Source organism: Chiloscyllium punctatum, chromosome 1 (assembly GCF_047496795.1).
Source record: "Chiloscyllium punctatum isolate Juve2018m chromosome 1, sChiPun1.3, whole genome shotgun sequence".
NCBI classification, from domain to species: Eukaryota; Metazoa; Chordata; class Chondrichthyes; order Orectolobiformes; family Hemiscylliidae; genus Chiloscyllium; species Chiloscyllium punctatum.
In genome coordinates this window covers 123,589,604-123,605,331 of record NC_092739.1, presented here as the reverse complement: position 1 = coordinate 123,605,331, position 15,728 = coordinate 123,589,604, and the positions used below count along the sequence as shown (strand labels likewise).

Here is a 15,728-nt window from a genome sequence, read left to right as displayed (position 1 = left end):
GTGACTCTATCCTAGAAACAACTTTTTTTAAAGAATCTTCCTGTTCAAATTATTTACATCTAAATCTTGTGTGTAAGAAGGATGGAGCCTAGTTTTGACATCTAGTTGGCTTGGTTACAGCTAGCTGGTACTAGCTGATGCGGCTCATAGTTGTTCAGCAGCCACTTTGACAAGGTTCAGGAACATAGCAATATCATGAGACCATACTTCAGCAAGGAATCGGGCTTCAGCAGGGAGTAGAAAATTGCCCAAAAGAAATCATTGAGAAATGAAACCTGCTTAATAAGGTTCTGACTGACATTATAATGTACTCGAGTCTTTGGTTTAAAAGTCCTTTCTTTTATTAAATTGTTCAACATTAAAAATAATTCTCAGATTATGCTACGATAGAATTGAAGATTCAATGAGTTACATAATATTTGCAGATACATATATTGTGGGTTAAATATAATTGCATACATTATCAGAACTGCTCATCGATAAGGCTAGATGCATTATTTGTTAAGCAGCTTAGCAAAAGCCTAAATTTGAAAATAATACTTTTTGCTCATTTTTTAATAAAAATATTTCTTTCGAAAATAACTTGTTTAGTTTTAGTTTTTGAAAAGTGGTGCGAGGATGGGTGAGTGTACTATTTTGTATGTAAATTGAACATGTCAATCCTGTGACATGTTTATAAGCGACAATAGAAATTAAGCATGGTCAAATATTTTGACTGTATGTTTCCCTTTGCAAAATTTTGTTTCAGTAATGTATGTTTCTAAAATACTGTATAGAATGATTGCATGTGGTTTTGTGTCAAACTCTGGGCCTGAAGGTGTTCTCCTAAAGTTCAAAGTAAATTATGGGAGATGTTATAAATTTCTGAGAAATGTGTTTTTTGGTAAGACCAGTATTTATTGCCCATTTATTGAGCATAAGCTGCCCTTGTGAAAGTGTGTTAAGCTCCCTTCTTGAGCTACTGACAGTCTGATGGTGTAGATACATCTAGACTGTAAGGTAGAGTGTTCCAGGATTTTGAATCAGTGCTGATGAAGAATTTTCACGGCAGGAGGTTATGTAACATGGAGGGAAAATTACAGGCACCACCTGTTAAACTTGACTTTCTATGCAGTTCAGGTGTAGATGTAGGGGTATGGGAACAGGAGCAGGCCATTCAGCACCTTGCACCCGTGCTACCATTCAATGAGATCATGGCTGATTTTTGGGCTAACATCATGCCCATATCTCTTAGTACCTTTAATATCTTTGCTTTAAAACCTGTGGTTTAACACTATTGCCCATATCTTTTAATATCTTTGCTTAACAAATATTTATCTTTCTCAGATGTAAAATTAAACAAATCCCCCAATACAGATATTAAGCTGACTGGTCTGAAATTCCCTTGGGTTTTCTCTTCTGTGCTTCTAGAACAGTGGAATGACATGCAATTTTTGAACCTAGAGAGATGACTGCTGTATCTATGGAACACTGAAAGATCGTAGTAAGTGCATGGACAATATCTTCCCCTACTTCCTTTAACCCTTTTAGATGGAAACCATCACTCTGGGGCCTTCTCTCTCTAATTCCATTAATTTCCCTACTGGCAATGTTTTGGCTTATGCTAATTTTATTCAGTCCCTGTCCCTGACCTACTATTAAATTCCTCAGGATTTCCAGCAAGCTATTCTCCTTTTCTCAATTATTTCTAACCCATTTCAAACAGATCAGTTAGTACTCAGAGTGCTCCAGATATCTTGGACAATTACATTAAACCTCCTGACTTTTCTTGCCAATTCCCCTTGCAATAAATAATAACATACTGTTAGCTTTCCAAATTCCTCACTGTCCTTGTATGCTAGCCTAATGAAGTTCATGCACTAGGAAATTAAGATCCCTCTGCTTCCCAAAGCTCTGTAATCTCTTCCCATCACCTTCGCAAGACAATTAGGGATGAGCAATAAAGACTGTCTTAGTCAGTGAACTCGACATATTATGAATGAATAAACAGTATTACTCATGCCCAGAGTACCATACCAGGGAATCAGTCTGAGAGGGTGATCATGACACCTGACCACTTGTTTTTCAGTAAAAGTGTGCAGGATGTTATCAGGATCATGAATCTAGGCAATTTGCCTTTCCTATTGCTTTCCTGGCCAGTACAGCTCAGTTTAATACTCACTACTCTGTCACATTTCCTTAAGTGGCCTTTGCCACACACACATCAACAAACAAATAAGTCCCACAGAAACCATTAGTAAGGACTCAGACCTTACAGGATCACCTCACCATTATCAGAAACATCGTCTGCTGGAAGTATTGGGGGAAATTCAATGTAAGGCATGCTTAAAAATTCAGAATATTCAGAATATATTAATTCACAAAGTTACAAAAAAAAGATTATTGCTGTATTTACATTGTTTTGATAATGTTCTCACTGACTATATTGGACAAACAATCCAACAAAGCAACAACCAAATAATGAGATGGCAGATGAAGTAATTACAACAACCTTCACAGTGCCAGCCAAATTTACTAAGGCTCCAACACCCACTCCGACCAAGATTTGTGCCAGCTGCACCATAGCACTGAGTGCAGCACAGTCAATGCCTTTACCCCTGCTTTCATTCAAAGGTGTTCCACTGTTTGTTCTTTCAATCTGAAAACAGAGGAAGGCCGGAACAATGTGTAACTAGAACAGTTTAATTTCATTTTATAGTGCAGTGCTTTGACCTTCAAGAAAGTCATTTGAATTGACAAAATAATTTGTATTCAGAGAAAGCAAATAACTAAAAGAGCCACAGATAAATTTTGTCACAAAAATAACAATAAATGAAAGAAAGCAGTGATTTATTTTCCTGTATCTCAACTTTGTGAGTTAAAGCATGAAAAATATTGCATTGCATTTATAGCAGAAAAACAAGAATTTGACCCGACTTGTAAGTCCATGTTAGTGGTTTATGTTCCTTATGAAGCTCTTCTCAGCCTTCTTCATCTAATCCTTTCAACCTATTCATTTTTTTTCCTCATGTATTTATCTGGCTACCTTTTAAATATACCTGAACTATTTGCAACAAACACTTATTGTGGTAGTGACTTCCAAGTTCTAATCACTCTCTGTGTAATTATATTCTTTGTATTTTCTACTCATTTCAGGAATAACTTATTTACATTTATGGCCCCTAGTTCTGGTCTTCCCTGGAAATGGAAACATCTCTTTTATGACTTCAAATTTCTCTAAAGATTATACTTCAATGATATTTTCGTACAGAAAAGTCCCATCATGTTTAGTCTTCAAAATATTGGACAGAATGTAATAAGGATCTGAATAACCTTGGCAGTGGAGAGATGTTTTGCAGAATCAGACCAGAGGTCTGATGAGGCTTGATGTCCAGATCATTTCCCTCCATCCTTTATGTTTTTCACAAGTAGCATGGTGAAATTCTCATTAGGGAGCAGTGAGTTGCCAGTTGACGATGACATTAGCTTCCTTGCTTGCTACAGATACTGCCTACCCAGCTGTGATTTCCAGCATTTTTTTGTTTTCTGTACAGATTCAAACATCTGCAGCAATTTAAATCACCTCATTAATAATCAGCTTTCTTCCTTATCAAACTCCCCAAACAAGCTAGACATTGAGCAAGAATTAGCCTGGAACCTAAAGCTGGTACTTAGTGACTTCAGCCTGCTGCTTGCTCTGAAAGACGTCCGTGGTGGACAAAGGGCACCATAATTTCAGGGCATTCTCCAAGGTCACGAACTACACACACCCCATGACCACACTCACTGGCATCCAACATGTGCCAGTCTTTAGGAACGCTCCAGTCCACTCATAGGATCCCTCCACATTTTAATGTTGCACCTCAGGCTGCACTGGCAATGATCATTACAAGGCTGCAGCAAAGACACTGGGGGAATAGTGAGTGAGGGTAGATGTTGCAGGGACAATATTAGAAATTACTGGAAAAGCTCAGCGGGGCTGACGGCATCTGTGGAGAGAAATCAGAGTTAATGTTTGAGGTTGAGTGATCCTTTCTCGGTAGATTTTGCAGGCACTGGTGAGAGTGGATGAACATGAGCCTTGATGGGAGGTGGTACAGTAGCTGAGAAAGATTGAGTGTGAGTTATTGGAGAGAAGATTGTGGCACATCAGCCGGCAGAGTAGAGAAGGTCTTTATCCTTTATTTTTTGCAATGTTGGGCTTTTCCACAGATGGCTGAGACAGTGGCAATTGCAGACCAAACTGACATGGCCTGGTGTCATAGGTTCCATTCTTAATTCTTAGGGTAGAGGTCACCCTATCACTGTACCAACCCTTCAAGCTTGATTTCCGAGTCTCTGCCTGTAATGTGGAACACCGGCGGCACGGTGGCACAGTGGTTAGCACTGCTGCCTCGCAGCGCCGGAGACCCGGGTTCAATTCCCGCCTCAGGCGACTGACTGTGTGGAGTTTGCACATTCTCCCCGTGTCTGCGTGGGTTTCCTCCGGGTGCTCCGGTTTCCTCCCACAGTCCAAAGATGTGCAGGTCAGGTGAATTGGCCGTGCTAAATTGTCCGTAGTGTTAGGTAAGGGGTAGATGTAGATGTAGATGTAGGGGTATGGGTGGGTTACGCTTCGGCGGGGCGGTGTGGACTTGTTGGGCCGAAGGGCCTGTTTCCACACTGTAAGTAATCTAATCTAATCTAATCAAATTCCTCTGCCGACCATACCCGAAGCCTATATCAGGAACTGTGCAGAGTAGCTCTGGACTGACCTTTGTTTGTCAGGGTCTAAATCAGCCTTCTAAAGATGGTGTGCATACAAGAGATGGCAATGAATTCCAGGCTCTCCAGTGAGTCAGCAGTTGTTCCAGAGCAGTGTGAGATTAAGATGCTGCCAGAATCAGATTTGAGGCATGCCTTAGGGCCAAATAGTTAGTTAATGAGGTGAGTTTGTTCAGATACAACAAGAAATCCCACTTGGCCTTACTAGAGGAATCTTTCTAAAAAAAATTGACACAACTTGGATATAGCCAAAAAGACATAAAATCCAGCCCTGACTAGTAAAACGTTTTACTTGCACTCATCTGAATATAATCACAAAAATGCTAAATCTCAAAGGAAACAATAATTTATATTTCCTCAGTAGAAAGTACTGATTTGTTGGCAGGCCAAGTCTGGTAGAGGCATTGCTAGCGTGAATGCACTGCCAGCAATTAACTGCCAGGCTTTTGTTTAAATTAAACTTGATAAATTAGTTCAGATTAATAAGCCATTGTCATTGGAAAAGATTGACCCAAGCTTTTGTCCAGTTGAAAAAAAGCACAACACATGGACAAGTTCTTTTTCTTCAGAGTTCTGAGGGAGGCAAGGGCAGGGTGGTGATGTTATTGGATCAGTAATCCCAAAGTCCAATAATGCTTCTGCGCACCACTTTATAAAAAAGATTCGAGAGATTTCAGAAGCAATTTACTAGAATTGTTCCAGACATGAGAAACTTTGGCTATGAGGATAGATTGAACAGTAAGGACAGTTCTCCCAGGAGAAGATCTGATTGAGGATTTTCAAAGTCATGAGTGGACTGACAAACTAGGTAGGAAGAAGCTGTTTCCATTTGTTGTAGAAAAAAAGACCAAGAGGGAAAAATTTAAAGTGATGTGTGGACAAAGCATGATGTGAAGTGAGGAAAAGCTTTCTAATACAGCAAGGAGTATAGAATGCACTGCCTGGAAATGTGGAAGCAGATTCAATTGAGACATTCAAGAGGATATTGGATGGTTTTTTGTGATAGTAATTTTTTTTTGTGTGCAGGGACATGGCAAAAAGGCACTGGGGAATAGAACCAGACTAGATAATAGAACTGATGCATGTATAATGGGCTGAATGAGCTCCTTCTGCACAATAATAATGCTGTGATTTTCTGCGCATGTTTTCTTTTGGCATGCCTAAATAAGCTTGCATACTGCAGCCTGCATGATGTTCTGATTTCAACATCTGATACGATTGTGCATTTTGACATTTCAATCCTGATTTTGATAAAAGTTACACCAACAGCAATGTAAGATCATTAGTGTGCCTAAATGGATGAGGTAGAAAAGAGGAGAAATATTCTGTAGCCACAGCAGAGAAGGAGACAACCAGATAAATATCAAGGTGATGAGTACCTTTGGATGTCAATGTCAGGATCATCCATGGATATCATTGTGTTGGACAGATAAGCCCTGTTAAAGGGTAATGTCAGCTGTGTGGCAGGAAATGCCAGAAACGTTTGAAATTGTAGTGATTGTAATGAGGTCAGCCAGGTTGATCTCATAGATTATGAAATCCCTGATTGAAATTGTTAAACTGGTCCAATGAGGGAGCCCTAGTTGACAGATAAGAACAGGACTGTAAGGGCAGTGCTTGCCACTGGCCACTCGGGTGTTTTTCCTATCTTCCTGGTGGTGGAAATTGAATAAAGATTTGTGCATTTTGTGTCTTTCAGTGTGTCTCACATCTACACACACACACCATGGGTGCTGGGGAAAAAAAAGAAAAAAAATGGTATCCATCACACAGCATTGCCCTGTGGTTTGAAGGGCAGTGCTTGTCACTGGCCACTCGGGTGTAAGAGAAAAGAAGAAGAAAAAAAAATAAAGAAAAAAAAAGAACAAAAAAAAAGAACAGGACTGTAAGGGCAGTGCTTGTCACTGGCCACTCGGGTGTTTTTCATATTAAAAAAATGTAATCAGGGGATTTTGATGTGAAGGGCAGTGCTTGTCACTGGCCACTCGGGTGTTTTCCTATCTTCCTGGTGATGGAAATTGAATGAAGATTCATGCACCTTGAAAAAAAAAGAACAGGATTGTAAGGGCAGTGCTTGTCACTGGCCACTCGGGTGTTTTTCCTATCTTCCTGGTGGTGGAAATTGAATAAAGATTCATGCACTTTGTGTCTTTTCACTGTGTCTCACACCTGCACACACACACCATGGGTGCTGGGAAAAAAATAAGCACTACCGCGGTTAGGCGGTAGTGTGGGGGTTGAAAAAAAATTTTTAAAAAAGAAAAAAAGAAAAAAGGAGGAACAAGACTGTCAGACATTTTGTTCACTCTGAGAGCTGGCTCTGAGGGAGGTGGATCATTGTCAAAGACTCTCCATGTATGAATAAAGGCTGGCTTGGTGACAGAAAACCAGCCTCTGTCGAGTTATTTCAGTGGCAATGAGAGCAAAGTATCTTCCTGAAGAAATTCGCTCGCAACAGTCATCTTTGAGTTGGGATAAACATTTCTGGCATCATTCTGTTATTTGGGAAGTTTGTCTTGTTCAATCCTGCATTGAAGACTGTCCCAGTATGTGGAAAGAATGCTTTAATTTTTCCAGGCAAATGACATTGGGGCAGATGAAAAGCAACAAGTAATTCTTCTGACAGCTTGTGGATCTGCAACGTTTTCTGTTAATAGGAGCCTAACCTTCTCTGAAGCACCAGATACAAAAAACTTGATGGATTTTGTTAAGGAATATTAAGAACCAAGCCTCCTCTAATTCTGAGAGGGTATTAGATTTACTTGGCAGTTCGAGAACCAGAGGAATTCATACGGGAGTTTTTAACTAGGTTAAGACAACTGGTAGAGGCATGTGTTTTTGGTTGAACCATTAATGAAAAACTGAGAGACCATTTGGTATGATGGAATAATGTTGCAACCATGCAAAAACACCTACAGCTAAAGTCCAACTGAACTTCAAACCAGCACTACACTAGCTTCACCATTAGAAAATGTGGCACGTGAAGGTGCAGGTTATTCCAGTGGAAGTGGATATGCTCGCCAGTCCGACTAAGTTTGGGAAAATACCACTTGAGCAAAGGCAATTGCATAGCCTCACACAGGACATATCCCGAACAGAGGGACTCTAGAGCAGCCCACAGCAAAACCCCCAAACAAAGCCAAGCCTCAGTCAAATGGTTAAAATTTTCTTCAGGGATTAGGTTGGCAAGCCATTGCAGTTGCAGCTGGTATGCAGACTTGAGACAGCAAAAGAGTCCCACCAGACCTGAACTGAGTAAGAGAATTCTTAGGCCGATATCCTGGAGAATGCACACCCTAGAAAAACCACCAACATCTAGTATGGAACAGTTTAACCAATCAAAATAAAGGTCTGGTTATATGGTTTCGATTAGATTCCCTACAGTATGGAAACAGGCTATTTGGCCCAACAAGTCCACACTGACCCTCCAAACAGTAACCCATCCCCAGACCCATTGCCCTAACCTATATTTACCCCTGACTAATGCACTTAACACTATGGGAAATTTAGCATGGTCAATTCACCTGACCTGCACATCTTTGGATTCTGCTTCTAATGGAGTTCAGTACCAGTGTGGTTGTTTCAACGATTGCAGAATCAGTCTTCAACAAATAATTTACACTGGATTCCAATCCTTAGGTTTGTGCAAGACCTCAGCTAGACTGAGAAGCTATACCAGGAGAAAGTGAGGACTGCAAATGCTAAACATTAGAGTCAAAGGGTATGGTGTTGGAAAAGCACAGCAGGTCAGGCAGCATCAAGGAGCAACAGAGTCAACATTTCAAGCATAAGCTCTCGATCAGGAATGAGGGGGTGTCCCAAGGGGGCTGAGAGATAAATGGGAGGGGGTGGGGGGTGGGGGGTGGGACTGCCATGCATTAAACGATCTTACCTTCCTGTGGCTGAACACTTTAACACCTCCCCCATTCCGCCAAGGACATGTGAGTCCTAGGCCTCCTCCACGGCCAAACCCTTGCCACACGACACCTGGAGGAAGAATGCCTCATCTCTGCCTTGGGACCCTCCAATCACAGGATCAATGTGGATGTCACCAGTTGCCTCATCTCCCCTCTCACCATCTTATCCCAGATCCAACCTTCCAACTCGGCACCACCCTTTTGTTCTACCTGTCCACCTTTCTTCCCACCTATTTGCTCCACACTCCTTTCCGACCTATTACCTCCATATACCTATTGCATTTCCAGCTACCTTCTCCCTGCAACCCCCTCCCCTCCCCCAACTCCACCCCCATTAATCTCTCAGCCCCCTTTGGCCATCCCTTCATTCCTGATGAAGGGCTTATGCTCAAAACGTCGACTCTCCTGATCCTCGGATGCTGCCTGACCAGCTGTGCTTTTCCAGCACCACACCCTGAGAATCTATCCCAGGGAACCTTTACAGATTATAGGTGCAACTTTGATTTCAGTCTCTTATGAGAAACAGCTGGTTCAGTTACCACTGACTGTAGTAAAAGGCTCGGGTCCAAAACTGATGAGGTGAATTTGATTGAGAAAGCTGCACCTAGATTGGCTCAAAATTTTTCGATTATAAAATGGTTGCCTGAGTGAAATCCTAATTCAGTACCCAGACATTTTTCAGAAAGGTCTACAGAATATTAAAAGGGGCCAAGGGTACCTTGCATGTTGACTAGGAAGCAATTCCATAATTCTACAAGGCCTGCCCAGTGCCATGTACCCAACAGGCAAAAGTAGCAGTAGAAATAAGAAGGCCGGAAAGCGAAGGAAGCATCAAACCAGTAGAGTTTGCGGAATGGGCAACACTGGTCTTACCAGTTGTGAAGCCTAATGAGTCATAGAGTCATAGAGATGTGCTGCACGGAAACAGACCCTTCAGTCCAACTTGTTCAGGGCGACCAGATATCCCAACCCAATTTAGTCCCAACTGCCAGCACCTGGCCCATATCCCTCCAAACCCTTCCTATTCATATACTCATCCAAGTGCCTTTTAAAAATTGTAATTGTACCAGCCTCCACCACTTCCTCTGGCAGCTCATTCCATACATGTACTACCCTCTGCGTGAAAACATCGCCCCTTAGGTCTCTTTTATATCTTTCCCCTCTCACCCTAAACCTGTGCCCTCTAGTTCTGGACTCCCCACCCCAGGGAAGAGACTTTGTCTCTTTATCCTATCCATGCCCCTCCGGTTTGTCTTTGTGGGGATTTTGAACACACAGAATACCACTTTTCACAGCTGGATAAATACTTAATCCCTTGCATTGAGGATTTGTACCCAAAGCTAGAAGGAGGTTGTCCTTCACAATGCTGGACATGAGTAATGCATACTTACAATTGTGGTTAGATGGGGATTCTCAGAAGTATGCTCCATTTAATACCCATAAATAATTATACTTATATGACACTACCATTTGGGGTATTGTCAGCCTGTGCAATGTTTTAGCAGACAATGCATACATTTTACAAGGCTTACCCCAGGTCAACATTTATCTGGATGAAGTGCTAGTAACAGGGAAGACCAATAAAGAGCACTTAGAGAACTTAGACATAGTCCTTAGATGGGAGAGTCAATGGCCCAGAACGTTGACTCTTCTGTTCCTCTAGGATGCTGCCTGATCTGCTGCGCTTTTCCAGCATGACACTTTTCAACTCTGACTCTCTAGCATCCACAGTCCTCACTTTCTCATAGTCCTTAAATGTTTCTCTTGGTGGGTGTTTGCCTGAGAAGGGTAAAATGTGTTTCAGGCCCCCCAAGTGATCCATTTGGGCTACAGAGTTGACAAGATTAGATAACGTCTGTTGAAAGATAAAGTGAGGACGATCAAAAGTACCCCAGCTCCCACATCTGTACCGAAGCTTAGGTCTTTCCTTGAGTTGGTGAATTATTATGGAAAGTTCATACAAAACCTAGCCTTGATCCTGGCACCTTTGCATCAACTCTTTAAAAAGGGTCAGCCATTGAAATGGTCACATAGCTAAGCCATAGCTTACAGTTATCTTCCTCTAAGATGTTGGCCCACTATGATGCCAAGTGAGATCTGGTATTGATAGGCACTGTCTACCCATGTGGCATTGGGGTAATATTAGCTCATAGGTGGCCAAATGGAGAGGAACACCTAATTGGGTGTTCATCCAGGACTTTGGTTAATGCAAAGCAAAATTCGTCGAGATAGAGAAAAACGTTTTGGCAGTATATTTGTAGTCAGGAAGTTCCACCAATACCTTTACATTCATAATTTTTTAAGAATAGATCACAAAACCCCAGCTAGGTCTCCTTAAAGTGGACAAGGCGGGGTCACCCATAGTTCAGAATGAATTCAGCAGTGGGCTGTAATATAAGTGCATACAATTGCAAGTTGGCACACACCGTCTGGGAAGCCAAGTAACAAATATTGTTGCATTGAGCCACCTCCCCCTAGGAGACACATCACCTTTGATACTACCACTGGAAGAGTCCGTAATGGTTTTAAATTTTCTGGACACACTTCAAGTCACAGCTGACAAAAATATGAGACTTTGGAGCACAAAGATCTGGTCCTGACAAAACTGAAAGAGCTGGTGGTGATAGGGGAAGCTAACAGGCTTCCCAGAATTGAAACCTTTTGGACCCACAGAGAACAGATCACAGTAAAGGACAGGATATTATTGTGGGGAGTAAGAATGATTGTCCCTAGCAAAGATCACCACCAGATACTAGCTGAACACCACCAGGGTCATCTAGAGGTTTCCAAAATGAAGTTATTGGTGAGAAGTTATGTCTGGTAATCAGGATTAGATGTAGATATACCTGTGTTGTTGGGGCAGTACCCAGAATGCCCACAAGGAGAAGAAGTAGCATCAGCAGCTTGCTACATTTGTGGAAATAGCTCGTTTAACACTGGACTTGGTTACACGTTATCTATGAAGGTCCTTCCATGGGGTCAATGTTCTTATTCATTATGGATACCCAGTATGGCTGAATGTTCATAAAGTTCATTCACCAAACACAGGGATGATGATAGGAAAACTGTGCACATCCTTTGCAATATATGGACTCCTGGAAGTATTGGTCACAGATAATTGTTTACCAGCAGGGAATTTGAGCATTTCTGCAGGCAAATGGTATTCAAGATATAAGAATGGCTCCATACCATCCATAATGCAATGGTCTAGCAGAAAGAGCAATCCAAACTTTGAAACCAGGCTTAAAAAAAACCTACAGCTTCAATAGATACAACACTGTCCCAGTTCCTATTTGATTATTGGACCACTCCTCATGCAACTACAGGGATGGTTCCAGAATTTCTAATGGGGAAAAGATTCTGCACCAGGTTAAATCTGATCTTCCTGGAGCTGGCGGAGGCAAGTGATAACTGTACTGATGTTAACCAGGTGGACTTCATAGAATATGAGTTTCCTGATTGGGGCTGTTAATCTGGTTCAATCAGGGAGTCCTGGCTGACAGATATAAACAGGAGTGTCAGAGATTCTGTTCACTCTGAAAGCTGGCTCTGAGAAGTTGGATCAGAATCAAAGACTGTCCATATGTAAATAGAGGGTGATTGTCATAGACCCATAGAGGCACAGAGATGTACAGCACGGAAACAAACCCTTCAGTCCAACTCGTCCATGCCGACCAGATATCCCAACCCAAGCTAGTCCCGCCTGCCAGCACACGGCCCATATCCCTCCAATGCTTTCCTATTCATATATCCATCCAGATGCCTTTTAAATGTTGCAATTGTACCAGTCTCCACCACTTCCTCTGGCAGCTCATTCCATACACGTATCAGGCTCTGTGTGAAAAAGTTGCCTATTAGGTCTCTTTTATATCTGTCCCTCTCACCCTAAACCTATGCCTTCTAGTTCTGGAGTCCCTCATCCCAGGGAAAATATTCAAAGATATCTTAAGGATAGGCAGAGGAGATCACATCCTCTACCATTGATGTTACTTTTGCTCACATTCTGAGCAATTAGATGGTTTGTTAGAATTATATAACGGAGAAAACTGTTTTTCAAAAGTCAGTCTTTGCGACATTCAAGCACCATTGTGACTTAAAATCACCATCAATTCTTTGTGTCTGCACAAAAACTTGTGCTAATGAAGTCATTACTCTCATTGTAATGGACAGTACAAACTCAGATGGGGGTAAGCAATTTTGTGATTTCAACAAAAGGTTGAATAATAGGCATCTCAGAAAATCAAGTGGAAGAATAATAAAAAAAACACTTGAAAGCGGAGTGGCCAGTTCTCCCAGCTCAGCTTTTTGCTGGTTTGATTGGATTTTTAGCAGTCTGGCTATTCACTGAAAGCAGGCAGCCAGTGGTGAAGCTGCTGGACCCAAAGAAGCAGGTCCAAGCTGATCCTCCCTCTCTCTGTCATCTCTCATGTAAGACCCTGTGTTTGATTTTACCTTTTGTGCTAAGGGGTGTTTATGGGGATTGTTGCAAGTACTGGGAACAGCATCATTAAGCTGGGATGATCTGTTGGGTTTCCACATAAGTTATGCCATTCAGTATTCTATTCTCTTTTGTTTGTGTTTCATTCGGTGATCTTGTAAGTAAATTCAGATTTGTTTAAAACTAAGTGGTTTGACCAACCACATCCAATCTGGAATATCCACGTTACACCTGCTTAAAACAACTAGCAAAGTTAGTGTCTGAGCTATTTCTTGAAACGTTTTGAGAGGGTCTGGCTTGGTCCATAACAATTGCTTTCCCATTGCATTAATTTGGATTACTTTTATTACAATATTACAGTGGCCCTAACTTTCCCTTATAGATGGTGTTCCTCAGTTAAATCAAAGTACAGCTATTTCTTTAAAAATAATTTGCTTTTCTAATGCTGAAATTTAAAGACAGTCCTAATAGCAATTTCTTACCACCTTTACAGATTTTCTGTAACATCATCAATTTTTCTCGTTCTCTGTTCGAATGGGTGAGTTCTGAACATCTGAATGCTGTACCTCACCAACTCTCAGGTAGCAGTGCAGTGATTGAGACTTGCCCACAAGTCATCCCTCTCACCCTGAGTTGGTCCCTTGAAGATCTGATGCCTCTCTGACTCCATGTTAAGTAGTGTCAGCCCCAAGACCCACCCATACATTTACAGTTCTGAGTTGGCCCTTGCATTTCCAAAGTCTCTCTGACTCCCAGAAGCTTACGCATAGCTTGCAAGAATGAAAATCACTGCGCCCATCTCACTGAGGAAACTATTACTGGACACACTGACCTCTAGAAATATGTATGCCATATGAGCTGCTTTTTAAAATATTTCAATTTATCAACACTTGTGGATCAGTGATCAGCACTGCTGTCTCACAACATCACGGACCCGAGTTCGATTCCAGCCTCGGGCAACTGTTTGTGTGGAGTTTGTACATTCTCCCCGTATCTGCATGGATTTCCTCTGGGTTCCTTCCACAGTCCAAAGATGTGCAGGTTAGATGAATTGCCTGGGCTAAATTGTCCATAGTGCTCAGGAATGTGTAGGTTAGGTGCATTAGTCAGGGGAATAAATATAGGTTAGGGGAATGGGTCTGGGTGTTTTATTCATGACCCCGATCTATAATTAAACCTTCAAGGCTTATGCTGTGGGTAGATTGAAGAATTATAATTTTAAAAATGGGCTAGGGAAACAGTTTTCTGCCTACCTCAGAAAGCGATGGGAATAAAAAAAAAGAAATTGAAAAAATCAAACAATACCTCACTGTTTCAGGCTTTAGAGAGTGAAAGCAATCATAATTTAAATTGAGCACATTCTCCTTTTTTCCGTGACAGAGTCTAGTACAGATGCTGTAACCATTGTCAATAGGTATAAATATCTTGTATCTTCCTCCAGGGAACCAATCTCTGTCCTCTTTTAGTTTTTAACAAGAAAGCCCCCTAGGCCTGTTGTTGAGCAGATGTCAGAGCAACTCACATGACCCCCTTTATTCCTTCAGTTTAATTTAAAGAGTAAGACCTAAAGAACATAAATTTTGTCTTTGTTATAACACTTCCTTCCAAGATAAGGAGGTGGTTTCTATCTTATTATCCACTCACTCTCATATTTCAGGCCTGTAGACTTACCTTTTCTTTTCTGTGGTATTCAGCCATCAAGTTAAAGGGCACAGTGTAAAGAGTGCTGGACATCACCCCAAAAGCTGTACAGAGGAGCAGTGTGGACAGAACATTAGGAAAGAGACCAATTAATCCAGTTCCAAGGCCAAACAGGAAATATCCAACAAAGTACATTCCTTTCAATCCTATTACAGGCAAAATGATCTTTTGTAAATCTGTAAGAGAATCAGCGGTAAAAAAAAATTACAATTTAATTTATTGCCTAAACAAAATATTGACAATAATGTAAAGCTACAAATGTTGGAATTTTAAATAAAGTAAAGTTTGGAAATATCACAACTTCTCAATCAGTGTTAGAACAATAAAAGCAAAATTGCGCAGATGCTGGAAATCTGAAATAAAAACAGGAAACGCTTACAAACTCAGCATGTCTGGCAGTATCTGTGCAGAGAGAAACAAAGTTAACATTTCGAATTGGATATAACACTTCTTCAGAACAGATTCTTAACTCTGTGTTTCTTTCTACAGATGGTGCCAGACCTACTGAGTTTCTATAGCACTTCCTGTTTTAATTCTAGAAATAATGATGGACTAATATTTTAGATATTAAAAATCTTCAGATTATATGAGAAATTTTAAATTTGATTGTATGTCAGACCTGAAACAGGAACCAGTTTTCTCTTTTACACACTGATGGGCATACTTAGCAGATATGTTTTCTATTGGTAATCTTGCACAGAGTTTTAAGAAAAGTGATACATGCCAGATCGTGTTGCTACAGGCAGAAAAGCCAATAAAGTAGGTTTGGATCCTATCCAGTATTGCCAGCTGCCCATCTTATATCATAAACTTTCCAAATAAATTAACTGAATGCATGATATAATTTTAATTGGGTGTAAATTGAATTTACGAGGTAAAAACAATGACTGCAGATGCTGGAAACCAAATTCTGATCAAGGGCTTTTGCC

The 15,728-nt window shown here is 41.0% G+C and overlaps 1 protein-coding gene across 1 annotated transcript in view; it reads right to left on the bottom strand.

Annotated features, from left to right (window-relative positions):
- Positions 1–250: 250 nt before the first annotated feature.
- slc45a2 (solute carrier family 45 member 2) overlaps positions 251–15,728 on the bottom strand; it is a 44,071-nt gene continuing 28,593 nt past the window's right edge. Inside the window, exons 6-7 of the mRNA XM_072573385.1 lie at positions 14,770–14,975; positions 251–2,638 (exon numbers count right to left, since the gene is read on the bottom strand). Coding sequence (XP_072429486.1) covers positions 2,414–2,638; positions 14,770–14,975 — 431 coding nt within the window. The 3' untranslated portion in view covers positions 251–2,413. The remainder of the gene's footprint in view (positions 2,639–14,769; positions 14,976–15,728) is intronic.